The sequence below is a fragment of the Stylophora pistillata genome, chromosome 4 (assembly GCF_964205215.1).
Source record: "Stylophora pistillata chromosome 4, jaStyPist1.2, whole genome shotgun sequence".
Taxonomy (NCBI): Eukaryota; Metazoa; Cnidaria; class Anthozoa; order Scleractinia; family Pocilloporidae; genus Stylophora; species Stylophora pistillata.
The window spans coordinates 25,015,828-25,042,953 of NC_142522.1; the positions used below are offsets into that span (position 1 = coordinate 25,015,828).

The 27,126-nt window shown below is 36.5% G+C and overlaps 2 protein-coding genes and 1 long non-coding RNA gene across 7 annotated transcripts in view; 1 reads left to right on the top strand and 2 right to left on the bottom strand.

Moving 5' to 3' along the window:
- LOC111332462 (uncharacterized) overlaps window positions 1–20,345 on the bottom strand; it is a 35,203-nt gene extending 14,858 nt beyond the window's left edge. Inside the window, exons 1-15 of one of the 4 annotated variants that reach the window (XM_022937812.2) lie at window positions 20,206–20,345; window positions 17,633–17,759; window positions 16,303–16,374; window positions 9,921–10,069; window positions 9,678–9,741; window positions 6,991–7,140; window positions 5,960–6,030; window positions 5,759–5,819; window positions 5,286–5,383; window positions 4,487–4,584; window positions 3,723–3,789; window positions 3,154–3,454; window positions 2,227–2,915; window positions 1,433–1,528; window positions 767–991 (exon numbers count right to left, since the gene is read on the bottom strand). In XM_022937812.2, coding sequence (XP_022793547.2) covers window positions 767–991; window positions 1,433–1,528; window positions 2,227–2,915; window positions 3,154–3,454; window positions 3,723–3,789; window positions 4,487–4,584; window positions 5,286–5,383; window positions 5,759–5,819; window positions 5,960–6,030; window positions 6,991–7,140; window positions 9,678–9,741; window positions 9,921–10,069; window positions 16,303–16,374; window positions 17,633–17,759; window positions 20,206–20,253 — 2,316 coding nt within the window. In that variant the 5' untranslated portion in view covers window positions 20,254–20,345. Of the gene's footprint in view, window positions 1–766; window positions 992–1,432; window positions 1,529–2,226; window positions 2,916–3,153; window positions 3,455–3,722; window positions 3,790–4,486; window positions 4,585–5,285; window positions 5,384–5,758; window positions 5,820–5,959; window positions 6,031–6,986; window positions 7,144–9,677; window positions 9,742–9,920; window positions 10,070–16,302; window positions 16,375–17,632; window positions 17,760–19,470; window positions 19,607–20,205 lie in introns of those variants that run through there. The other 3 variants (XM_022937804.2, XM_022937820.2, XM_088756702.1) reach the window with 3 other exon arrangements.
- A 28-nt stretch (window positions 20,346–20,373) lies between these two features.
- On the top strand, window positions 20,374–26,601 carry LOC111333679 (uncharacterized). Of its 2 annotated transcripts, none has more exons than XM_022939313.2 (5): window positions 20,374–20,548; window positions 23,711–23,776; window positions 24,132–24,449; window positions 24,543–24,638; window positions 25,013–26,601. In XM_022939313.2, exons 1-5 carry the CDS (start codon window positions 20,443–20,445, stop codon window positions 25,117–25,119), a joined length of 693 nt encoding a protein of 230 aa, XP_022795048.2. In that variant the 5' UTR covers window positions 20,374–20,442; the 3' UTR covers window positions 25,120–26,601. The 2 variants fall into 2 exon arrangements, with proteins under 2 accessions (XP_022795048.2, XP_088612914.1); XM_088756788.1 differs by having other exon boundaries at window positions 24,543–24,626.
- Window positions 24,737–27,126, bottom strand: part of LOC148733008 (uncharacterized) — a 4,714-nt gene continuing 2,324 nt past the window's right edge. Inside the window, exon 2 of the long non-coding RNA XR_015999938.1 lies at window positions 24,737–26,662. This is a non-coding gene — a long non-coding RNA (uncharacterized LOC148733008). The remainder of the gene's footprint in view (window positions 26,663–27,126) is intronic.

A 27,126-nucleotide genomic window follows, 5' to 3' on the forward strand; every position in this document is an offset into this window, starting at 1 on the left:
TTCAAAAATAACTTATTGCCCCATTGCTTCTCGATCTTTTTGTAAGGAATAGCCAAATTCACAGCTATGGTACCAGAACAGCCAGTAATTATCGAACCCATTTGTGCCGTACAAATGTCAAGCAGTTTACAATTCTATACCAAGGTCCTAAAATTTGGAACTCTCTCCCTATTTCAGTCACTCGTTCGTCAAACTTTCTCAGCTTTAAAACGAAATTGCGAGAGTTTTTACTTAAATAATCACTGAATTGGCCAAGCCGCACATTCGCAGCACTTTTTCTTTACTTAATTTATTATTGTAAGGTGGCTCTCCCATAAGCCTGGTGGCTTCTTGGGTCTCCTCGCCTTCTAACTGTTATCGCTGTAATTAACTATTTTTTAATTGTTAAAATAAGGCAAAATAAAGATGATAATGAAAAGGAACTTGTATGCCTGCTCTGAAGAAACTAAACGTGCTGCTTATGTATCACTTGTCAGGCCACATTTAGAGTATGCGTCTGAAGTATGGGATCCTTATAGACAGAATCAAGTGGAGAAACTAGAAGCTATCCAAAATCGCGCAGCGAGATTTATTAAACATGATTATAGCTTTAATACCAGCGTGTCCAGTTTGAAGAAATCCCTATCTTTGGATTTACTAAGCGAGAGGAGAAAATCTCATCGTCTACAAATTTTCCATAAATCTGTGAACAATAGTATTGCTTTACCTATCCCATCTTATTATCAATTGTCTATTAGGAAAACTAGAAATTACTCTAAAAATTTACCTTTTTGCCAGGTTCCTGTTTAGCACTTTGTCTGGCATTTGATTGCCCTGGTAATTTGAAGCTCTGTGAGAGAGATGGAGAATTTGCTGTAAAATGGGAGCTGCTCTCAATCCTTTCCTCCTGTCTTGAAGTAGAAGGACTCGGCTGATCTTCCTTTGTTACATGCCCAGCTGGTTGTTTCGCAGGTGTTAACTTTGGTTTTGATGACAAGCCCACTCCTGGAACCTGAGAGGAAACAGAGCAGATTGTCTCTGTCTAAACCTTAAAAAGATATTTTAGTGTGACTTTGTTTATCAAAAGAATCTGCATTGTACAGCACAGCACAGCACAGAACAGCACAGCACAGCACAGTACAGCACACTGAGTATGGGAAATTAAATAAAGCCCAAACTTTTGATGGATTGATACAGATTTAATTGTCAGAGAAACCTCTGAAAAACCGTGGCCAACAGACAACCAACAGCTTTTTGGGTAGCTTTTCTTGAAACAATTTTCCACGATCTTGTCACATACAGTGTAAGAATCCAACACATTTGCTGTAAATGGATGGATCAGTTTGTAGACAGCTCAGTTAGTAGCCAGTCCATCTGAAAACCTGGAACTGGCCGAAGTTGGAATTCTAACAAAGAAAAAAGAATCTTTTCCAAACAAAACCTCAAAATTTACCTTTTTGGCAGGTTCCTGTTTGGCACTTTCTCTGACATTTGATTGCCCTGGAAATTTGAAGCTCTGTGAAGCAGAAGGAGAGCCAAGTTCTGGAACCTGAGAGGGAACAGAGCAGATTGTCTTTGATCTAAACCTTTAAAAGATATTGTACAGTACAGCACAGTATCAAAAGTTTAATGGGTCCCAATCTTCTGATAGATTGACACAACTTACAATTTTTTTTGTTTTGTTGTTTCCTAAAACATTGTATAAACAAATGCACAGTTACCACATAGCAAATTATGATTACTTTTAAATCCCCACAGCAAGGGAATCTCTCAGAATTACCATTCATTTTGTCATTAACTTGACAACAAATTTGGTGACCCTCAACTTCAACCAACTTGCAAAAACATTATCAAGATGCTGCCTAAAAGCATTTAAACATTTTGGTGGCTCTGAGATTCAAAAAGGAATTTTCTAACAGCCTTGCAGGCATGTTGAACTGAAATTGAGGGCGCTTTGAATGACATGTAGTGCCTCCACGCAACTTCTTATGTCTGGGAATGACAGAGAATTTATCAGATTTTGCTGTCAGAGCAACCTCTGAAAAACTGTGGTTGCATTGATGAATCAAGCAAGACAAGGAAAAAATAAAGGACCTCATTTCTCAACAATTAAGTGTATGGTTTTCAGTCAATAATAACTACAATTATTAACACATGGCACAAAAGGGTCTCGTAAACAGCAGTAGACTACCAGTTACTGAGTTTTATTGACCCCATCTTTTACAGTACAGATAAATTGTGTAGTACCTCAGTATGAGAGGGCAGCTTTGCAGATACTGCAGTAGTAGTTGGCGATGGTTGAAAAGATGGCTTTAGTAAACTACCTGGCTGCATCTGAGTGGTAGGTGTAGGTTTCACAAGAGGAGGCTTATTTCCTGAGGGCTTCCCTGATTCTGTGGCTTGAACCTGTGACTGAGAAGCAGGTTTAAATGCAATTGGTCCTGCCTGCTTATCACTGGTTAATGAAAAAGCCCTTGAAAATAAAAAAGCACTGGCTGAGGGGTTCCCAGACATGCCCGAGGAAGGAACTCCAGATGCCAAAGGAGCAGTTTGCATTGGGCCTGGAAATGACAAGTTACTAGTTGGAAGATTTCCTGGTGTGCCTGGTGAGGGAGTTCCTAACGAAAAGGTACTGGTTGTAGGGTACCCTGATTTTACTGATGTAGGAGTTCCAAGTGTAAAAGAACTGCTTTGCTTGGATCCTGCAAATGAAAAGGTAACAGCTGCAGAATTTGAGGACTTCCCTGAAGCTTCAGTCACTGAGGGCAAGGAAGTTGATTGTTTGGTACTAGAAAATGAAAAGGAACCAGGAGAGGATATTGCTGATGACGGTCCAGTTGAGAAAAAGCCAGATGTTGAAGTCTGTGAGAAAACACCACTGGGAAGGTCTCCAGAAGTACCAGAAGTTGATGAAACACTCCCTTTAAGAACAGAACCTGGTAATGAGGAAAGAATAACATTCACTGAGTGGTAAATAACGAACGCCCTTGATATGAAAGACCCTTAAAGTTGGACCCTACAGAATAAGAAATTGGAAATGAAGTTCTCTTCTTCTGTGTAATATTTAGTAAGTTATGGAGTTGAAAGCATACTGAAATAACAGAAAAGCAATTTTGGATACTTTAAATTATGCACATCTACTTATTTAATGAATTCCAAAGTATGACTCTGCACCTGCATTTGAGGCTATTGTTTTTCTTTGTCCTCCAAGTGGTAAAGGTTCTGGTAATTTAATTATGCCATGATCTGTATTTGGGGTTTGATTAACAACATAATATGGGCACAGGACACCATCTGTTGAAAGAAGCATCATCATTGGGGCAGGGGGAAGCTGTTTTTCTCCTTCTAAAATGGGCTTTTTGGATCTAAAGTCCAATGCTAATCCCATAGGAAACGTCTCATCATTGTTGTTAGTCAAAGGCATTTCTGCACGCCCAGTTTCCTCTACATTCCACTTTTCCCAGGGAGTCGAAGCCTGTTCCAATACAACGAAATGACTATCAAGACCATTTGTACAAAATAAAGAAATGGAAATTATATAAAAATCAGTTCACTTTTATTTGACCAATTATTGATAGTGTTTGATTACTTTTGGATGCCGTCATGATAGGATGGTAAGAACTTAAGTCAAAACTTTCCCATCAATTCATTTTGATTAGGTCATATAAAACCACTGTACATGTAAAAGTCCATAATGCAACACAAAAGTTGGATTCTAGGAAATTCCAAAAATTTAAACATACCTCTCCTCCATATTTCCCAAGTACAGCAGCTTCAAATCCATTGGAACATGCTGAAATCAACATATTCCTATAACAAAAAGTATCAACAGAGTAAGAGTTTATTGGGCTGTGACTTGGTTTCTATGGTGACCTCCTTGCTACCCTTCTCTTTCACAACCTATAATTTATGGCAACTACATGTACCCTCCTATATCATTAACAAAGTGTTTTACAGTATGCACGACTAAATGTTATTATTAAAAACTGGATCATTGGATAATGCAATTCAAGACTTTTTATTGGCTTAGCCATTATGGTATATGAGCCAATACACCATAATCTAATATCTGTACATTGTAACATCCGGTTTCTTCTTATAAAATAAAGTCGAGAAGATTTGTCTAATATCTCAGGAGCATTTTTTTTAAAAATAAAACAATTATTCCACTCGCACTTGTTGGATATGAGATGACTATAGCCAACTCAGCGCTACACGCCTTGTTGGCTATCTATCACCTCATATCCAATGCGCACTTGTGGAGTAATTGTGTCTTTTTACAATTTATGTTGCTACACTGTACCCTTATGTACGGCACCTGCTTTCCATTGCTATAAAGCAAGTGTTTTAATAGTAATTCTTCAAGATTTTGGTTTCAACTGTCCAGTATTTTAACAAAAGCAACAAATATTACAAATACTGATGTAACTAATAAGCACAGTTTATTTTGTATGAGCCATGAATCAGTCAGAATTACATAAAAATTCTCATTATTAACTGTTCTTACCACTCGCTGATCAGTTTGAGGTAAAACATGGGTTGCCGTTCCTCACTCATCACATAATAGATGTCATCAAAGTTAATTACTTGCTTTGGTTCATTTTTCTAAAAGCAAGACAAAAAATAATGCTCAACTTTGATCACTGTTCAACAAACACTGAAAATAGTTCTTGCTTGAGCCATCTGTTCACCGTGTAGCATACAGCTGTAAAAAGGTTGCTAAGTACATTTTAATTTTACTCTTAAATAACCATGTTTTGTGCTTCAGTGGAATGCTTTTTTTGGTAGTTCAAGATTTCTAAACAGAAGTAGTTTTGTAACTTCTTTTCAAGCCACAGAACAAAAATATGGAAAGAAAGCACAGATTTCATATTATCTAGCTTATCAAGCTATAAAGAAGGGAGCTACATGTAACTAAATTTGTAGTCTGATGGAAAAATGTAAAGTGTATGAATTGACATTATAGAGTTGCATGCAGTTCGTTTCATTTGGTTTAAATTAGTGAGAGATTTTTATTTCTGTATATCAATTATGTTGGATGTTGGATCCAGTGCTCTACAAAAAAATTTGCAAAAAATTAAGACTCCTCAAACATTTCAAGGACAAGGTTGCAATTTTTTCTTGGTGTATAAAAATTTTCAACTGCACAAAACATGCGCTTTGATTAGTATTCTTTGTTTCATGTTATGATAACAGATACAAGACAGCAGAAAATAAGTATCGAGCTTACTGTATCTGTAATGATTGATTTGGTAAAGTTAAAACAAGACAAATTGTGATTAAAAAATATATATATATAAACTTACAGGAGTGGAAATCAGCTGAAACTTTGGGGCATCCCCTTCCTCAAAGCTGGAGTAAACAACAGCAAACAATGTTGCAGTAATCCACAGCACATCTGTCACTAAATGTTATAGGAATAAATGAGCCATCACAGTTAAATAATGAAAGAATGAATGAAGGAAATGCTAAGTTAATCAGTCAGTCAATTACAGGTAAGATATACAGTGCATACAAATCTAAATTACACTTGACAAACTTTCATAAGACTGGTTGGTTGGTTTCTACCACATTCGTAGTCTAAAGTAAACCAAAGTGGAATGAAATACTGGATTCAACGAACAGCTCATGGAGATTCTTTGGGCAGTAAACGAAAGAGGGTACATGTAGGAAACTAAGGTTAATTTTGTGTCACTAATACATGTATAATAATGGCACTTTGTTCTACTGCTTCTTTTCTTCTTTGTGTTGCACTGCCATTGTCTATAGTTTACAGTACCTGAGTGAGGATCATCTAGAAATATTTCAGGACATTCTATTTCCTTTTTCACTTCCAGAGCCTAAATGAAAGAATTTCATACAAGTAGGAATGGATTATAGGAGGAAAATGGAACAAAAAGAACAAAAGATTGTAGATTTTATTCACAAGTGTTACTTTCAACTGCATAGACTAAGCAAACCAAGGTCTACATTACTGTACCTGTGAATATTGAGTTAAACTACCATCTCTGTGTCCAACAACAAGCTGCTTTCCTTTAGGACTCCAACAAACTAGTGAAAAAATTGCTCAAATCATGAATAGTCCTTGATTAGCAGGGTGGTGGAATTGAAATGCTTTCAAGAATCTCTCGTAGAAAAATCTGTAATTAGAGAATAAAACTCATCTTCTGGAATAGTAACAACATTTTATAGGGTGGAATAAAAATATTGTCTACCAATAATGATCTGTCCCAAAAATTCCAAATAAATGAATAATTATATTCATGGATCATTTGCCATGTCCAAGGCAAAAATTAAAGCCATTCAACATTGTTGGGACAGGAAAGGTTTGATTGAAAGTATTTTTACTCATCTCTTGACCTTTTCTCTGGTGGAGGATTTGTTGTGTTGAGCAGAAAAATTCTTTTACTGGTCGCCACTGCTCGCAAAGTTGAGAATTTCAATGAAGATGAAGTTGGAAATCATTGTGGACATTGTTTAAAAAGGTCAAATACATTTTATCTATAGTAGACACCAAGAAAATCTGGGGTAGTAACTGAGGGTCTGTTCTTTTTGTTAACCTTTTGAAAGCAGTTGGGCAAAGTTGTCTTCACAAGCAGTCAATTTACATGGTGCCCTGCCCTTAATGAAACCCCTGTCAAAGTCTTAGAAGCAACAAAATAAGCCTCTAAGTCAACAAAATTCCAATTCTGTTTTCAAGGCTATTCAAATTGTGGCTATAAAGTGAAATCAAACTTTACAACTTCAAGTGAGGCCTAGTGACAATTTGACATTTCCATGGCCTGGTGTAAACAATGATTTTGTCTGTAAAGTGTTATTTAATCAAAGATTTTATGTCAAAACATACAACTTTAAGAATTTTCAACCTAACACTTCACAATTTTCTGGCCGTGAAATCAGTAAACAATGACCTGCGCATCGAGAATAGTCTTAGTCTACCATACAAAGTCATGTAATTCACACGTGAGAAAAAAGAACAACAGTACATTTCAGGAACTAAATCACACCTACTTGCATTGGCATTTACACTTTCTGGAAGAGAAGCCAGTATTTTGATTTCAGTCTCAGTCAACTCCATTATAAACACAGATCCAGAGCTAAAACAAATGGCTAAGATTCCAGGAAAACCAGGGTTCCATAGAAGGTTTTCAACACTCCCTTCTGCTGGAGAAATAATTATTACAACATCATTAACTACTTTATTTCACAAACAACAGCTGAGCATACAATTATTAAAGAAAACAAGGAGAAGTTGAGTGAATATGTATGAAGCACATGATTATTTCTCAAGATTAAGAAAGATATAAGTTTAATTCCCAAGGTTTGTCTCGCAGATAGAGATATCTTCTGGCTGCTTCACTTTTGAACTCAATCGGATCCATTGTTTGATTCATTGCAATGGTGGTTTTCAGTATGTTCCACTTGCCATTCTAAACAAATGTATGTATGTATGTATGTAATCATCTACTATTAAGAATCACATCACTGAATAAATTCTCGCCTTCTGATTGGTTAACAGAGCTAGGTATTAATATTTTAGCAAGGCTGTGCTCTAAGAAAATTTTCAGGGAGCCCTTTGGGCTCCCAACCATTCCAGCTAGGGTGCCCAGCCCTCCAAGTTGGTCACCCAAAAATTAATTAATTAATTAATTGATTAACCAAGCAATTAATATTAATTTATTTCATGTTTTAATCAGTTAATACTTAATTAAACCATAAACTTCAATTATAATTCAAGCTGTTTAGAAAGCATTTAACTTTTGGTGTTGCTGTTTACCATAATATATAATACACTGTCAGATAACTGCTGGCTCCCTTTTGGCACAAACGAGTTTGACTCCCAGTTAATGGATTCATCTCTTAATATTTTTTCACAGCGTTAGCAATCTTTAAGCTCACCATTCTACAGCTTGAGTCATCTGTGAAGCACGCTGATTTTAAGTAAAGCAATAGGCCAAATGACCAAAATAAAATACCTCCTGCATTAAGAGATTTTCCATAAAAATTTCCTTGTTGGTCCATTTTTTGTAAAAGAAGTGAGGGGCAAAATGAAAAAGCTGTACATATTGCTACTGACTAAATGTGGAGAGCTGAAATTTTCAGAAGTTGATGAAAAATTGACTGCCTTGGATATTTACCGGTACAATTAAAAATAGAGTTGCCAGTCTGGCCATGAGAAACATCGGGAAAGGTAATCTGCACTAAATCGTGACACTTTAAAAGTGAAATGTTTTCATTTTTTCCTAACACTTGCAGGAAAGCTGTGGGATTGTGGAATAGCTACATTTTAAATCTTTTTCTGAAAATTAAAATTTCCACACCACACGACAGAGTGTGTTGCTATTTTTTTGTGGTGAGTTTGTGTTATTTTTCAAAATGGCAATTGTGTTTCTTTGGATATTTTAAAACCACTTTGTACTTTCATTCGAAAGCACCATTGAAAGTAAACAAGTCTAAATATAAAATCATTATAAGCTCAGTTCTAGCTAAATCTTCCTAAAGTAATTGCAAGTTGCTTCTCACAGCAATCAATAGACACCTACAAACAAAACTGGCTTGCCAGAAATTTGCATAGAGAAAGAATCTTAGTTTGAAAGAAAGGTAAATGCCCTACACTTTCCAAATCCATCGAAACACTGAAACAAATCAGACATTGATCATCTCAAGGAAAATCGCAGTGTTCAACCCATATTTTTGCAATATCCGTGCGGCTTATACGTGTGAAGTGACAGGAACTATCGTTTCAATAATTGTTATTTGGGTTTGTGCGAAATCAAGTGGAACGAAACGTGACAGTTACTTTGAAATCTTCGAACGCGAATGTGTCGTGCAAAAGAATATTTTTTCAGTAAGTAACGCTTATAAATCAACCAAATAAATATTAATGTAGCAGTCAATTGCCAGATTTACTTTTAATTAGAGGCGAATGCTGCACAAGAGGCTGAGTGCCCGGCTGGGCGACTGGAGTCTTTTTTCAGTTGCCTGAGGTGACCGGGCACTTCTAGAGCACAGCCTTGTTTAGTATGGAATTGCAAGTTGAAAACAAGGCTAAGTAATACAGTACTGTTTCACATCTATGTTTACATAACAACTATAAGTAATGCTGTTTTCTTTTTTTTTTTTTTTTTTTGTTTTCGTTCAATTATGACTTGTGATCCAAGGAAAATCCATTACTTGACTTGTGAATTCTGCATTAAATAATTGCACTTGAAAACCGATATTGCACTCATTGCTTCGTGATTCATGCAATATCGGTTTCCACATGCAATTTAATATGGAATTCCCTCATTAAGTAATGAATTTTCCAATACAACTGCATGATTCAGAATATCCCTTCTTAGTCTGGTGGGTGTTTGAATGTGTGAATAATGAGCATGAATTGTCTCTGAAAAGTTTCCTGCAAATAATCAGGAGGAACAAACTTACTCCTGAATTTTCAAGACTCACTTCCATTTCTGGTGAATTGATCTGCAAAATTTCAGATGAATCCAACCAAAAGCTACCTCATAAATTCGCCAAAATGTTGCAAAATTTTCATTTTGGACCAAAAATCATCGAAAAGCCAGGAATTTTGTCGAATTTTGTTAACAGACATTTGGATAACTTTTGCACAATAATATTTATAACTTCACTAAAAGTTCCCTGCAAATCACATATGCAAAACAAGCACATTTGATGACAAATTAAGTGACACTTGCCAGAGCTGTATGGCACTGTATCACCTGTGAGAATCTCTTCAGCAAACTTGGCATTTGATGTGTTCTGAAATGATATTAAATACTTTATCAAAGGGAGCTACAAAAATTAAGAAATGAAGAATGAATTCTTTTAAAATGGTAAATACATCAAATCAGACAGATGGAAAAACTGCATTAAAAAACACTATCAAATTCTACAAAAAACAAAAAACAAAAACAAAAAAAAAAATCAGTGCAACGTACAGAGCTTCCAAGGGTTGGAACATCATAAAGATTCATGACAGTTTGATTCTTCTTCACATAGCAGACAGACAAAGTCAAATCATCATTGCTGAGACCCATTAACTGTACAGGATGACCAATTTCTTCAAAGGTTGAAGGGCAATGGGCCACTGAAAGATAAAATCAAATTATAATGAGTGACTGATTACTTGCTTTCAGGTAATTCATACATGCCAGTGATTTTATACCAAATTACCAACTATAGTAGGTTTGGTAAAGACCTGTTTGTGCTTTGTGAAATTTTGTTTCTTTTGCAAAAAAATCTGTCTATGCAAAAACCATTTTCGGTGCGAATGATTTGTTTGACCCACCAAAATTTTTGCAAGCACAACCAAACTTCGAAAATACTATCAACTAGCTTTGGAGGCATTCAATTTTTTGTCAGGCAATAAAATATATTATTCCTAGTCATATACCCTTCAACTGGTCATCATATTTGTAACTGATACCAAGGAAAATGGTATTATGTACATGACCCCAATACCGCATTTAGAGATGGATCCACCAAGCCAAATTAAAGGTCAGACAGGGACAGTGGCCAGCACCATCTGTTCAAAATTCTTACTTTCCTGAACCTCAACAATATTACAATGTCAGTTATTATGGATCTGAATGTTACTACAAAGAGCCACAGCCACTGCCATAGCACTAAATTGGCACCTTCAACCACAAGTTGATTGACATTCGTGGTCACACAAATCATTTGCACATCTTAAGAGCAAATGCTATTACAGAGACAAAAAAAATAATTGTTTTCACAAAATTTTCAATTTTACAGCAAATACCAATTTAAACAGGCGTTTATTAATTTCCAGAGTGAAAAATTCAACAATTGTTTGTCACAAGGTCCTAAAATTAAGATTATTAATCGCAAAGGGCTTCTCTTGCAATTATAGTTGCAAAGACTGTTCTAATTGCGATTAATAATCATGGAAAGTACCACTATTAATCGCGACTTAATCATTAATAGTTGTGTTTGACAAGCTTTTAGACTTAATAATTGTGCATCATACAGTTAACAATTGCATCTGATGGCAATTGTCCTTATTCATTGTCATTCATGGTACTCCTTTCCAAAGAAAGTTCAAGCAGAACTTTGTGGATGGCCACCATTACAACCAAAAATTCAGAATTTAGTATTTCTTCACACATAGCTTTTTAGGCAATAAATGTCACATATTTGAAGTCTTCTCAGGTTCAAGTTCTCAGTGAACTTCATTTCTGTTTAAAAAGTGTTTACCAATGATGTTTTTCTTTTCTTTCAATCTTCGATGAAGTTCAGCAAGGGCTTTCGGTATCACGAGAGAGTTGACTAATGTTTCTTCTCGATAACAATCTAGTAAGTAAATACATTAATTTCGGACAGGTTATAAGTTTACTCTCTTAACTAGAGCCCCTTCTTTGTGCTCTTGTAGAGTTCTTTTGTTTATCTCTCAGGAGTATGCTAACCGAATAAAAGACGTTTTGGGAAACACGAAAACCCATGCGAAACCATGTGTTTTGATCTACATAATGTGTATCAAAATAATATTATTGCACTGAGTCGACAGTCATGTACTGTTGTCAGATTTGTTTTTCAGTTTTATGTTTTAAAGTGCTACTGAAACGAAATTTTCGTATCTGAGATTTTCGCTCTAACCTGTAGTTTTGAATATGCTGATCATCAAGAGATAGTTTGCTTTGGCCAAAAAGAAGCGAAAGGTATCTTTTTTAACCGTTCAAATCAAAAATTTTACACAAAACCATGTCCGGGCTCTGGTACCGAGCGAAATGGATTGATGACGTCATTGGTTGTGTTCACTCCGATAGCGTGGTTTATTTCACTCACTGTTTGTTTGTATTCGTGGGCGAAGGAGATGGCAGATATTGAAGTTTTGTCAAGTGAATCTTCTTCTGAACGAAGCGAAGTTGTCTCCAGTAGCGAAGAGGAAGATGGTGGCGTAAAAAGGGGTTGACAGGCCTATACGACTCCCCGGCGTGTGTTTAGAGTAGCCTATTCAAAGTTTAGCCCTCACGAGTATGTCTTTGAGCGACCGCCCTCTTTGATACGAGCGGCGGATTTTTGTATAGTTCGCTCAGTAGTGGTTGTGTTTCTCTTAAATGCCAGTTTTTCATGAAAATTTGCTTTATGTGTGGCATTGAGTACGCACATCAGGGATTGCGTCTTGTTCGAATCGTTCGCCTTTGTAGATGTACAGCTATTTTTTTGACTGTCTCGATCGTTATGTTGTCTTGATTGCTTTCAGCTTGCGCCACGCGCGCTGACTCGATCGTACTACAGTTCTTAGTGTTCAGTGTTCCAGCCGTTTTGGCTCGTTTTCTTTTCTTTATTTCGGTATTAAAACGACCGATTTCACGTTCATAGAAGCGCATGATCGCCTTTACTGTTTCTTGCTCCGCGTTGTTAAGGATTTGCTTTATCTCGTTTTTGAAATCCTCGTCTGCTCTTATTTTGGCCCTCGCCCTATATTGTAGGGATTCTGGGCATGTTCTGCTAGGCATCTGGTACAGAGGGATTTGTTCGTTATCCTCAGACTTGCCGAGTAGATCATCTTCAGTGGCGGTGTCGTATGAGGCTTCCCTGTTTACTTCAGTCTCTGAATGGCATTGCTTTGGCCCAGGGCGTTTAGTAGCCCATCTGCCATTATAATGTCTTTCGACATTGTCTGTAGATGGTCAGGCAAGACCGCGGTTTCGATCCTAATCTTGTGGATCTCGTCAGTTGCCGATTAACTAAATAGACTGGTAGAGATTCGTTCTCGGTATCAGTCGGGAATTTTGCTCCCTATCCAGGCGAATCTCTCGCAGATAGCCAAGATGCCGATGTGGCCGCCGATGAAGAAGAAGAGGATGGCATTTTGCCCGAAATCCTCTTTTTCGGCTTCCCAACATGCAAGCCACACTCCATGCTTTTACCCTTCTTTCACAGAAGTACACAACCAGTGACGTCACAGGGCTGTTTTGGCCGTGCCAAGATGGCCGCCAATTTTGATCTCAGCCGGTCAACTTCGAATGGTTAAAAATGTACTTTCCGCTATGCGTTGGCCCAAAAAAAGTACACAGCGTTTGCAAGTAACGTTCAAACTCTATTATATTGCAAAAATCTCGGATATGAAAATTACGTTTCAGTAGCACTTTAAATGAGAGTGTTGTTGAGACACAAAATAGCGTGACCGTGACAAGTTGTGTTACCCGAGTTAACGTTTGACATGCTATTTGAGATTTTGCATTTTTTAGCCTTTTTTGGAATCTAGCTGCTGTGTAATCGAGATTTTTTTGCATGTGTTGTTTATTATACCATCTTCATGAGGAGAAAAAATGCACAAATCTCAACTGTTTTAGTGATTCTGTTGTTTGTTTCATTATTTTGCGATTGTCACCACCAAATGATTATAACAAGTGTAACACGTTTTTTTTTGTTGTTGAAAGAAACGATGAAAGACCGTTCTTTTTTATCCCGTCTATCAGTTTTGGTGAAAAAAAAATGACTATTTTATCGTTAGATAAGTATCACAATGGCAAAACAAACATCTCACAGAATCAGCGTGACATTGCCAAATCTTGACAGGAAAGGTTTCACTCCAAACAACGAAAAGAGTTTTAATTCCAGTGCACCTTTTTCCCTATTCCTCTTAAGGGACCCATTTCGAAAACAGAGTAGTTTAAGAAAGATCTGGAGTCTTGCAGCATGGACAAATAAAGCTCCGACTCAAATTATAATTATGTTAATTCTTTCCCCTTCCCTTGTGAAAAATGCAAACGCATCTCTTTAGGAATTACGTTTGTCCAAAAAAAGACGGGGAAGGGAAATCAGTGAAACATTGTTTATTTCAAGGATTGAGCCCAGCAATTTCCAATTCACTAAAGCCTGAACTAGAGCAGTGCGATGCAAGTTATCCACACCTAAAATAATTTTATATTCCATTTCTGGCATCCATCACCGCCACCGGTTTCATATGTTGCTTACTTGTAAACATACATTTCAGCTTTGCAAAAAGCTGTTATCAGGAGGCATTTGTAGTAATTTGACCTATTTGGCCATTTGTTCATAATTACTTGGGCTTCCAAAGGAAAGCCCGAGTCTTATAATGCAAGCCGTTCTTGGTCACCAAAAGGGGGGTCATGGTCCCAGGCGTTCCTTGCATAAACCGCAGAAACTTGGGATGAGAGTGTGACAGCTTGTGTTATCATGTGCTTGCCTGTCGTAAACAATTAACACAATTTACAAAAATAACGCTGTGCTTCGCGAAGACCGCTTTGCAAAGATTTTCTGTCTTATACACTCATCTCACATACAAACGCACACACTGTTCAAGGTAGGCCCACCGTTTTCAGAATAGGCCGGTCAATGAGCTCTATAGCTTGAAAGCTAACCCTAATGTGCAAAGTTTATGCTAGTTCTCATGAGATAACAAATGAGCCACATGTGAGTTCAAACTACAAAAATACTGGCAAAACTGTGACAGCCGATTTAACAACCAACTATGATGCTGAGACGAACATCTCAATTGCTGAAAAAATCAAGGATGTTCATGAACAACTTCGAAGGTGGTGCTAACAACACTGAATTGGATAGGGATACTGACAGAAGCAACTTGAATATAATAAGGTTATATCTAAGCTTAGCTATTCCGTTAAATATCCTGTTTCTGTTATTGGTTTTCACTGGGTTCAATACTTGTAAAGTACAATTTGGTATTCCATACATAATAATTTTTGAGTTATTTTAAAAAAAAAAAAACAAACAAAAAAAACAAACTATATGGTAGCGTATAGATTGGTGTATTGTGGTGTAGTGTAATCTGATCAGTGCTGTTTGGTGTATCTCTAAGCAATCTGATTGGTGCATCTTTTTTTGGTGTATCTCAAGGTAATGTGATTGGCCCAATTTTTTGGTGTATCACAAACCAATAAGATTGTAGTATTTTTCGATGTCGCACCTATCAGAGCGTTCTTGCTAATTTGTGGTTTGACAGGTCTTCAAATTTCGGTGAATCAACGCACAAGTCGGAGAGAGCGGTTCACGAATTGATGAAATGTATCACTCGTGTTGGGAAAGCGGTGGAATTGTGATCGTTGTACGACTATGCTTATTCTTTGTTTTTTAAGGAGATAGAGTGGAACATGAGAAAAATTTTGAATGAAATATTACTTCAGATGTTGGTAGGAGCAACTTCAGGATATTTCATTGCTATATAAGAGTTAATCAGCGATTCCAATTTTGAATTTCGCTTAAGGAACGAGGTAAGATGACATCTACAAGAGTTGTAAGATCATCTATTAAATGTAATGGCTTGTGTCCTTCGTGAGGATTTTATCATGATCTGTCTGGATTTGAAAGGTCATCGGAGAACTTTTTCTACCGATTAGCAAGTTGAAACGTGCATTTTTTGTGTACCGCTCCTTCACTTACGACGCACACACCGTCAGCCAAAGGGCTAACACGAATTTAGTGCTATAGAGTGTTGTTTTGGAAGGGCTAGTTTTGCTGACTCTGGTAAAACTTGCACAAGGCATTTGTATAAATCATATTTGATTGATGATCTTTTTTTTTTTGCCTTATGGTTGCTGTTGTAGCTAAGGTTGAAACAACCACCAAGTTACATTATTTTACTTTCTGGGTCGACTGCTATGTTACATATCCGCTTCTTTGCTTCTCAAAGTTCTCCATGAATTAAATATTGTTTCAACAAAACTTTCCTGTTACAGTTGCATGTTTACTTTTTACTCGCCAGTATCGATTAGACTTTCTTAGATGAAATGCCATTTTCCAGTAAACAACATAAATTTTATGACCTAAATCTACCTCAGTGAAAAATATTTCACAAGGGACAGAATCGTATGGTCGGCTAATTTTTAAACCAAAATTAATAAATTAATAAACCAAATTTTTCAGTGTACTGCAAGCAGGGCCTAACTCCCTCTTTTATTATTAGCTTATAGCACTTTGTGTGTCGAGATTCCAATTTTAAAAACTCTCTTAAGCACAATTAAGTTCAGAGCTGGCCCACATTAACTTTGTAATTATATCAATAAACTCTATATGTACTAGCCTATAAGGCTATTTGCTTGAAAAAATGTTGAGTCAAGAACTGAACAAAATAATGTTGAAGCACTCATCAGTGAAAGAATTCAGCCGTTTTAAAAGTAAGCAGGGCTCCAAAAGTACAGCATAATAGCCCTTGCTAGTGTCATGATAAAGTCAGGTCTACAATGGCACATGTGTGGAGGGGGGAGATGGTATTCTGAGGGAAGCATCTGCTATTAGAATTCTACAAAAGTTAAAGAGATGAACCATTTTGCTGAGGAGTTACTTCTTTTAAAATTGACTGCAGTGACTTACCAACATTCTGCATGCTTCCTTCATCAGATTCGTTAATTCTTTCAATGGTTTCAGTTTTAATCACTTTTATTCCTGTTGAAATCATTCATAAACCATGTGATTATCTTAAATTTAAAAATAATAAAATAATGTACAGCACAATTATAGAAATTACTTGTACGTTCCATGAAAGAAATCAAAAATAAATTTGATGCAATTGTTGTGATTTGTGTTTGTCCTGGTCCACAAACAAAATGTAATATCCACATTTTGTTCCAAACCTGATAATTACATTACTCTTATAACCAAAAGCAAAGGGAAGAGAAAATTCAGTTGAAGGAAAAAATAAGAACTTGAAGATTTTCAGGCGACAAGTCAAAACTCTTCCATTCTCTTTGTTGATCTCAAGATACATGTACATTGAGTCTACAAATACAATTATTGCGATTGTTTTAATTCAATTATGCAGTTGATTTACATACAAGTACTGTTAACTCCTTAACTCCTTAACACCTACAAGTGACTATGACAGAATTTCTCTGGACAACATCTGTACAATATCAAGCAGGCAAATAAGAGAATAAAATGAAATATCAATTATGGGATTATTAGCTGATTCAATACCAAATTCTCTGAATTAACATCATAAAAACTGTATGGCACACAGTATGGAGAATTGCATCTATTAATTAGTTAATTTGGTTAGGCAGGGGACGTTAAAGAACTCACTCACGAGATTACTGTGATGTGGTCTGGCCTGTTTACCGGGAATCGGGGTGGGAGGGGGCATCTTCAAATAAGTTTCCTTCAATTGTTTGTAAACTGCTGATGCAGTCCAGCTAAAGTCCCCCGAAAAGTGTTGTGATGTGTATTTAATCATATCCACATGTTAATTTGTGCAATATAAATATTAAATTATTATTATTATTATTATTATTATTATTATTATTATGCAGTATACACGTTTGGATGCTAGTGAGCTAAGCAAGATAGGGCGAAAATTCGTAGCCTATCTGCATGACAGGACTGTTAACTATAATAATATCTAATACTACTTAAATACAAATGATCGATATAAATTATTATTATTATTATTATTTATTATTATTATCATTATTATTATTATTATTATTATTATTATTATTATCATTATCATTATTATTATTATTATTATTATTGAGATCTTGGCAGTGAAAGGGTAAGGTGCTCCATTTGATTCAAACTTAGTAAGTACATCTTCTCATCCCAAAAGCCAAAAGAAGAAGAAATTAAAAACAATGCCAAGAAAGAAACAACACATAATTTAAAGATCTTTGCTTTCCATTTCAAGTTGTATTATAGATTCAAATACCTGTAGGACAGCCAACAAATGTCAACCCATATTTGGTTGAAACAGCCACTAAGCTGGAGCGAGCAGTGGGCAAGGTTTTTGGTGACTCAAACATTCTTATTTTCCTCATCTGTTTGAAGCTAAAATCCTATTAAAAAAATTTTTTTAGATTCACATGTTAAACAAACTTGATAACTAGCATGTTTGGCAAAATTGTTCAAATACCATTCAAGTATCTCCTCAACAGTCATACCACCCTTTGGGTGAATTATTTTTTTTGGAGACTCTAATTACCAGTACCATCAATCTTTTCAACAGGTACACAGTTTCAGACCCATCCCAAAAACAGCTTGACACTGAATACTCAAGAAGAGAGAGTTCACTGGCCACAGCCAATTATAATACACTTATCAGCAGCCATCAGGGGGGTAATGCCAGGGAAATATGAGGGCATGGCACAGGATTTGTCAGCTTTGTTTGCTAATTTTAGGCCCAGAACGGGGGATTGGATTGCTTTTTGCACTATTGTAGCAGGATCCCCAGGGTAAGACCTATAGGATTTGTAGTTCCACCGCCATTTTGCAGATGGAGCTGGAAATGAGAACCATTTCCATCTGTCAAAGGACTGGGTATGTTGGTGAACATGTTCTGGCAAAACAGCAACAGAAAAGATGGTAAGTGACCTTCATATTTCTCTTGTTTTCTGTTCCTTTTAGCTGGCCATCCTTTGCTTACATAGCAACTATATTTTTCGGAAGAAAACCACCATTTCCTTCTATGCTAATATTTTGATCATAATGTGTTAAATACCTACAAATATTTATAAAGTAATTTTAACTTGAATTATTCATATTTTTTTACTTGAATGAGCATGAAGTTTGCCTATCATTAAATTATGTTTATTCTGTTCCGAGGTCCTTTTTCACTACCGGGAGCATAAAAAGTGATATGTGGTGAAGTGTTCAACATTAGAGGAATTGATCTGAGAAGCAAAGGCGTTATTCGATGTGGCAGAGGAATCAAAAGTGTTTTATATCTAGTGCTTTGACAAAATGTGGATGGATAATTATACTAAATAGAAAATCAATTATGGCAAACAAAATTATTTTGAAATATTGCACCATTTGACTTAGCAGAGCAAACTTTATCCCCAGGGGATAGGGCTTGTAGTAGGTTTTTGTTACACAATCTTGGTTTTGGGTAGGGGGGGATTTGTAAACGCCATTGTGCAAATGCCTGGGGTCACCCCCCCCAGGATGGCCGCTGGTAAGTGCATAAACTCTCCTCATGGTTCCATGATAATTTACAGCTTGAACAGAACATTATCTTAAAGCATGAAAAGATAAACTTGTACTTCACTAAAAGTGGGCGACAGCTAAATTAAGATTGGTGTTCTTATTACTACGACTACGCTTTGACATACATTAATTTTTTTAAAAATGAAAAGTCGGAAAGAGTTCCATATAACCCACATACATTAATTATGCATTCCATTTCATAAAGACTAAATATTTAATAATTATTGGACGAGGTTGAGCAAAATATCGTGATTTGTCCATGGCAAGCAGATCAATTATTTGCCGGAGCTGAAGGCTGAGGCAAATAATTGATCTGCAAGACCCTGATAAATCACAATATTTTGCCATAACCGAGTTCAATAATTGTTTTAATATTCAATCACCGAGTTTGTTTTCAATTTTTTGGGGGAAGCAGCAAGTGAGTTTGTTTTCAATTTTTTGGGGGAAGTGCAAAGCACGCACTGCTGCCGGAGATCAAATCGTTTCCTTCTCAGTTAAATAATTTATTCTGTTGACTTTAAATTGTACGTAAAGTCAACTGTTAATTAACAAAATGCTTGCCTTCAAATGGTTGAAACTTCTAGGAACAAGTTCACAGTCTTCAAGGATTTGAAATCCGAAAAAAAAAAAAAGGAAAATGTATTCACAGATGAAAGTTCACTTTAAAAGTTGAAAGTGCAGTTGTAAAAATTATTAACTGTCTGCTGCGTGTTAGATTGCTCAATACTTAGCTCATTTAGAATATGCTCTTCCTGAGAGGCTATGAGAAGTGGTTGTGGTGCACTCTCAGCTACAGCTGCCGTAATGGTTGTTATGGTCTTCTTGTTGTTCAACGATTCTGATAATGTTTACACACAAGAGCGGCCACAAGAGTGACCACAAGAGCGTGGTTACTACTGCGCATGAGCAGAATATTATTTGCAGCAAAAACGGAGTTAGACGGTAGTACGCATGAGCAGACCATTATTTGTGGGCAGTTATTTGCAGGTCACATGGTAGGCTCCCAGCCAATGAAAATGGGGGAAAAATTCATCGAATCATAAAACGGTTTCTTTGCAATACTCTATGCATAAATGTGTCCATGGGGTTATATGGAACTCCTGCCCAACATTTTCTTAGCTCGCATTATGTAGCACTCAACTGTTTATTTAAACTTTAAGAGTTACTTTAGGTTATTTGTACTTTCAAGAAGTCAAAGGAAGTCTTCAATGCCACTTTTGCTCTACTCTCAAACCATATTGCTATCCACATGGAAGCTAACTCCATCCCTACAATTTACGATCATAAAACAAATACCTTAACATCCCTCTCCGGAGGCGCTTCTTCATCTTCACTATCCGCCATTTTGTGAGCTCTCAGCTCTATCTTATTTTTGTCTGACTTACTTTTACTGGAGATTAGTTAGAAAAAGATTGACATAATTATCGCGCCTGTAGAAAACCACTCTTTTACGAGATGACGTCATAGGAACGCAACAATCATGTGGCTCAAATTCACGTGTGTGATTTTATTGGATTTCATTGGTTTTTGAGCATGATTGGAAATGTGGTACCGTATCGAAGTTGTGAACAAGCTTACAACATGAATGATCGTTCTTTCCACGTTTTAGTTACTTATTGTCTTCTGATGGCATTTCCAGGTAGGTAAACTAGTAAATAGAAAATACTACATCGAAAATGTGCGCGTACGAGTGAAGAAAAATCGAATGCAAGTCAGTTCGATCGAAGGTCTTTCGATCGATAAAGTCGATTTCACTTACATGTACGTACGTTTCACTTACATGTACGTACTAACCTTACAAATCACTGCATAACCATTAGTGTATGGCTAAGCTTGTGGAAATGTAGCAATGTGAGCCCCCTTTACAAGAAGGATGGTCCTACTGACAAGTTCAACTATTGTGCCGAGTGCCTGCGTTAACATGTTTCTCTAAAATCTTTGAAAGAGTTTTGCATGACTAAATGTTTAACTTTGCAAAGTTAATACTAAGTGATAGTCTGCCTGGCTTTCTGAAAGACCACTCCTGTGCAACTGCTCTCCTTAAAATGGGTAAAGATTTCAGAGCTTTTTTGGATAATAAGGATCATTTTGATACAATGTATATATGAAGTTCATATATTTTGAACTGCGGTATTAGATACGTGTGATGCATGATCCTCGCAGTAGAGAGCGCTATTTATGCAACAGCGAAAATCAGACCTGAAAAAAAAAATCAGGCCTGTACGGGATTCGAACCACTGACCTCTACTGCGAGGATCATGCATCACACGTATCTAATACTGCAGTTCAAAATATATGAACTTGATATATACATTGTATCTGATTTATCATCACGGGTTTATTACGAATCATCTTGACGGCCTGCAACGAGTTGGCTTGTTAGCTCAATTGGTAGAGCGCTGCACTAGTATCGCAGAGGTCAGTGGTTCGAATCCCGTACAGGCCTGATTTTTTCAGGTCTGATTTTCGCTATTGCATAAATAGCGCTCTCTACTGCGAAGATCATGCATCCCGCCTCCCGGTTAGCTCAATGGATAGAGCGCTGGACTGTAGTGCGGGAGGTCGAGGGTTCGAGCCCCGGCCGGACCAACACTCAAGGTCTTAAAATAATTGAGAAAAATTTGCTACCTTTCTATAACATCAAGAAATGGTTACATATTCTAGTCTTCTCGGATAGGGACGAACAAATGGAGGTCCCGTCTCCTGCAGGGTTGGGGCAGGAGACGTTAATTTCCCACACACGAGATTACTGTGTGATGGATGCCCTCCCCTGGGGTGGGATGGGTGGGTTAGGACAGCACATCAGCTACTACAGCTGCCAATTAATAAACCTGCTTAAACAAATAAATAAATGAACTTCATCACACGTAAGGATCATTGTATTGCCATTGGCCCTTGCCTCGATCTCTCTCGGCGTACTCATTTCCAAGCTGAAAGCTAATATGGCTTTACCGAAACTGCACTCATATCTGTGTGATGGATTGCGATGTGTTAAGATTGGAAACACCTACTCAGATTGGAAAACAATCCAACATGGCGTTTCTCAGAGTTATTTTCGGGAATCATGTCTGTAATTGGAAAACAGTTAACAAGGGCACAACCCAGGGTAGTGTTTCAGGACCTTATTTGTTCAATATATTTCTTAACGATCTGGAAATTAAATTAGGGAACGAGACACTTGGTTTCAAATACGCTGATGACTGTACGATTATTGCTCCGGTATATTATTATAAAGATCACTCTGTAGACTTAATAAATCAGTTTTTACAGTGGGCAAGCCAAAATAGAATGAATTCAAATTCTACTAAATGTAAAGAGCTTATTATGTATAAAAAAGGTCACACTGCCGAGGCCTACAAAAGTATTTTTGGCATACCTCAGACTAGTACAATAACCATTCTTGGTCTCACGTTTCAGCCGAACTGCAAATTCAGTACTCACCTAAAAGAAAAGTTAGGTAAAGCTAATAAAGGGTTATACGTTATCAGATGCCTCCGCAAGGAAGGATGTAGCCAAGCAGAAGTAGATGTTTTATTTAATTCCATTGTCCTACCTAATATCACTTATGCTCTATCTGTGCATGGGGCCTCTGAGTCAGAGCTAACTATAGCCCAGCAGTTTTTAGATCGTTGTTTTAAACGTAAATACATATCTAAGAAATTAGTGATAGGTGACTTACTTAAAACGCAAGATCACAAAATTTGTCGCAAGGTTTCAACTATCCTGAGCCATCCTCTTAGAGCCTACTTCCCTGAGACCAAGATCACGAGGTATAATTTGAGAAATAAATCCCCTGTCATGCCCGCTATTCGCACAAACCGTTTTAAGAATACATTTTTTAATAGAATTGTTTTTAAGTATAATGTAGCTTTGTGAAAGTGTACTTCCTGTATTAGATGTAACATAAGATATGTAATTTTATCTTTTGAACAATAAAGACACACAGCAAGACACACAGCTCAAGGATCAATATTGGGGCCTCTTCTATTCAACCTATTATTTAATCATCTCACTTATTCTGTTGACGATGCTGAGCTACGGCTTTATGCCAATGATACGACACTGTATCTACCACACCTTAACCAAGATGTGTCAGAGTCAAGTCTCAGAGCAAGTTTGATATGCTTCAGTCATGGTTCAAGCGTAATTACTTGAGTATAAAATCGAATCTAAAACCATTGGGTGACAAAGCACCACACTATCAATTGTTTACTGACCATACTAAGCCACCCTTGGAGGTGGTACATGATATGAAATTGCTAGGTCTAACCATTGAGAGCTCCTTATGTTTTAAAGCCCATATTAAATCTGTATGTAATAAGGTTAATGTTGAAGTTAGTGCTCTTCGGAAAGTTCGTAACTTCATACCTTCAGAAGCGATGGTTAATATTTACAAGGCCTTTATTTTGCCACACCTAGAGTACTGTGCTCCAGTCTTAGTTGGGTTATCATCTGGTCTTTCTAATAAACTGGAACTTACTAATCAGTACACTATTAGAACTCTTTTGAACATGGTTAATTCAACCTCCAAGTACTACTTACCTATGTTGGACTAAAGACCCTAAGGCATCATAGATATTTTCATGCTCTCTCCCTTTTTTACAAAATGCTTATACATTAATTATGAGGCCAAATAATATTAAGGAGATTTCTTATTTCATAATTAAGAATATGACCTCAGAGGTTTTTGCAAGCTCTATTGGCCTACCTATAGTGTCAGTGGCATGACCTGAAAGTTTAAAATTTTTCCAACCCAAAGGTACATTCATTCATCAATTCATTCTTGTTATTTATTTTGTAGCTAATTGTAAAGGAGCACTGGAGGAAATAGTTGTTCCTCGTGATACTAAAAATGTGACAGTCACTGGTAAGTACTTGTCTTCAATTTATGATACTAGGAAGTTGTAAAAAGTATCTTGTTTCAAAAATTAATGATTATAATGAATCATGGATACCAACTGAAGAGATTTTAAATATCTTGTTAGTCTGGTAGTTAACCCAGAACTTTCACAATTAACCAAGCTGAGCAGAGAACACTCAAAAGAAAACATCCCATGCTGCATTGCAAAATATTTGAAGGATAATAAACACAATAGCCTCTATTTTGCATGAAAAAAAAAATTGCATATTTGTCCTTTGACATTATCTGTTCCTCGAAGCTTACAGTTTTCACAGTTAAAGTGTTCAGGAATTGCTGATTGCAATTATTTCTCTGCCAACAGTACCTCTTCGTGGGACCATTTCTATCACATGGTTCGTTGGACCTCAACCGATCACAAAAGTTGTTTGGGCAATCAGCAACGCCTCCTATCCCGTGGCAAGGTTGAAAGATGGAGGTTTTGTATGCTACAAACAGGGATTCTTCTCAGAAAGAGAATGCCAGGAACATTTCCAACTGACTGTGAATGCATCAAGTGACCAGCTCATTACTGCAATCATGAGAAACCTGTCAAATCCTTATTTTGAACGGTTTTTGATATCTGTATACCGTGGCCCAGACTCCAACATAGACACGTTATGGATTATAGTCTCTAAGAAAGGTAAGCTGAGTACCTTCTACCCCACTCTTGAATACATAATATGTGCAGTATCTAAAGGGTGTAACAGACGTTAACATATATTTCATTTTGCAGAATTACCACGACAACCTGAACTGGCTCCAAAGGTACCATCTGCTAAGAGTAATGGTACAGTTAAAACCAACATTAGTTGGCCAAGTGAGTTTACCGGTATGTGCCCATTGGAATACTTATTTGTACTTTAAGGCACCTCATTGAAAAACAACTTGCACTGTTTCCAGGACATTTTAAGAAGTACAGTCCACTGCTTTCTTAAAAGGCAAAAGAAATTTTTTATTGACAGATGGAATATGGAAACAAAAGTAGCTTCTGAGAGTCTAAAAATGAGACAGGAGGCAATCTAGTCCTTCCATTAAAACAAGTGCAGACATACAAATGTATCATTTGTGTTTACTTCTTTCAGTAAAGGATGGTTGAAATTAAATACATAAAAATCCCTCTTTGTCATTTATTATTGATAGTTGTACTTTAAAAAAAGAAGAAGAACACAAAAAATTTGAACTCTCGCTTTCATTTTTTTACAGGTTATGGGGTTTTAGTGGCATTCATTGTGGTTCCCATTCTGTATGTGTCTCTCTGGAAAAGACAACTGAAACGTAAACTCAATATGATCATGTTCGATACAGTATGAAAGCAAGTTGAAAAGGGAATCCTGCATTAAATTGCATGCTGTTGTGTCGGTCACATGACCTGAAGGGGTAATGACACATGGAGCAAGGAGCGAGGGATGTCGATTGAATTCGTTTGTTGTTAGTTATCTTATATGTGATTAAAGAGACGTAGTTACGGACAGAATACAACACACGCAAAAACTGATATTGCACAAATCACGTAGCAATGAGTGTGATATCAGTTTTCAAGTGTATTATAATGCATGCTGCCTTGTTGGTTTTACCACGTCATTCCATGGAAAAGTGCCTGATAAAAGTTCTTAAATTTAATGTTTTTTTTAGATGTATTTTTCGTTTCATACTTAACATTTAGGAATTAAAATAGATATTGAGATAGAGAAACTGCATAATTCCCTAGATGTATAAGTAGTATATACGTTAAATATGCGAGGAAAGGATTTGTCAATAGAGATACAAGTTTAATTCCCAACGCTTGTCTTGCAGTGAGAGAGATCTTCTGGCCACTTCACTTTTGAACTCAACCAGGAATTTCATCAATTTTTGTCAACAGACATTTGCATAACTTTTGCACAATACTGTTTATAACGTAACTAAAAGTTCCCTGCAAATCACATCATTTCTGCAAAACAACTGCATTTGATGACTTATTAAGTGACACTTGCCAGAGCTATATATCACTGCATCACTTGACTATAAGAATCTCTTCAGCAAACTTGGCATTTGATGTGTTCTGAAATGACAAATACTTTATCAAAGGGAGCTAGAAAAATTGAGAAATGTAGAATGAATTCATTTATAATTGTAAATATATCAAATCAGACAGATGGAAAATCTGCATTAAAAATCACATTTATCAAATTCTACAAAAAAGAAGTACAACAAACTGAGCTTCCGAGGGTTGGAATATCATAAAGATTCATGAAAGTTTGATTCTTCTTCATATAGCAGACAAAGTCAAATCATCACTGTTGAGACCCATTAACTGTACAAGAAGACCAATTTCTTCCAAGGTTGAAGGACAATGGACCACTGTTATGAAAAATAGTGTTGCGTGACATGCATGACCTTTTAGAAGCTTTGTGAAAGTTCATGGCTTGCTTATTTTAGTAAATTATGTAATTGTTTCTAAAAGTGGTATATTTTGTAATGTTGCTATAATTAGATATTTTTTTAGAAAGTTCTAGAATTTTATCGCGAAGTACATAAGTAGGATAGGTTAAGTGAAGTTTTAACCAAGTTTTCACAAGCGAAGAGAGTTATTTGTGATCAGTCAAGTGTGAAAAGGCAGTGTTTGTTCAATTTGGTGGTGGCTGTGTGTATTTCTCAAGTTTATTGAAGTTGGCGGAGGCCATGTGCATTGTACAAGTTGTTTGAATTTGGAGGAGGCCATGTAAGTTTACTGAGTTGCGTGTTAGTGTAGAGTTTATCAAGTGGAAAGTACATTAATTTTGGAATAAACTTTCTTGTTGCTGTTCCGACAACCCTGCGTTCTGTTTAGACCGCAAATCACCTGTCACTCAACCGTCAAACTCATAACAGCCACTGAAAGATATAATCAAATTAATGGTTCTTATTTTATTTCATAACAATTTACCAATAGTAAGTTTGGTAAGGACCTGTTTGCACTATGCAAAAGTTTGTTTTCAATTGCAAAAAAGTCTGTCGATGCAAAACCATTTTCAGCGTGAATGATTTGTCTGACCCACCAAAATTTTTGTGAGTGCCACCAAACTTTGAAGATGCCATCTGCTAGATTTGGAGGCCTTCAAATTTTTGTTGGGTGAGAAAATATATTGTTCCTTGACAGATACCCTTCAATTGGTCATCATATTTTGTGATTGATACCAGGGAAAATGGTATTGTGTACATGACCCCATTACTGCCATTTAGAGATGGATCCACCAGGTGAAAGGTCTGACAGGCACAGCGATCCTGCACCATTTGTTCAAAACTCTTACTTTGCTGCACCTCGACAATAATTATTATAACATCAATTATCATGGAAC

Bases quoted from the DNA above. Each gene is read 5' to 3' on its own strand.
- LOC111333679 (XM_022939313.2), top strand. From the start codon at position 20,443: ATGATTGGAAATGTGGTACCGTATCGAAGTTGTGAACAAGCTTACAAC. The intron at 23,777-24,131 runs GTAAGTACTTGT...CTCTGCCAACAG, and splicing joins TAAAAATGTGACAGTCACTG to TACCTCTTCGTGGGACCATT. The intron at 24,639-25,012 runs GTATGTGCCCAT...ATTTTTTTACAG, and splicing joins TTGGCCAAGTGAGTTTACCG to GTTATGGGGTTTTAGTGGCA.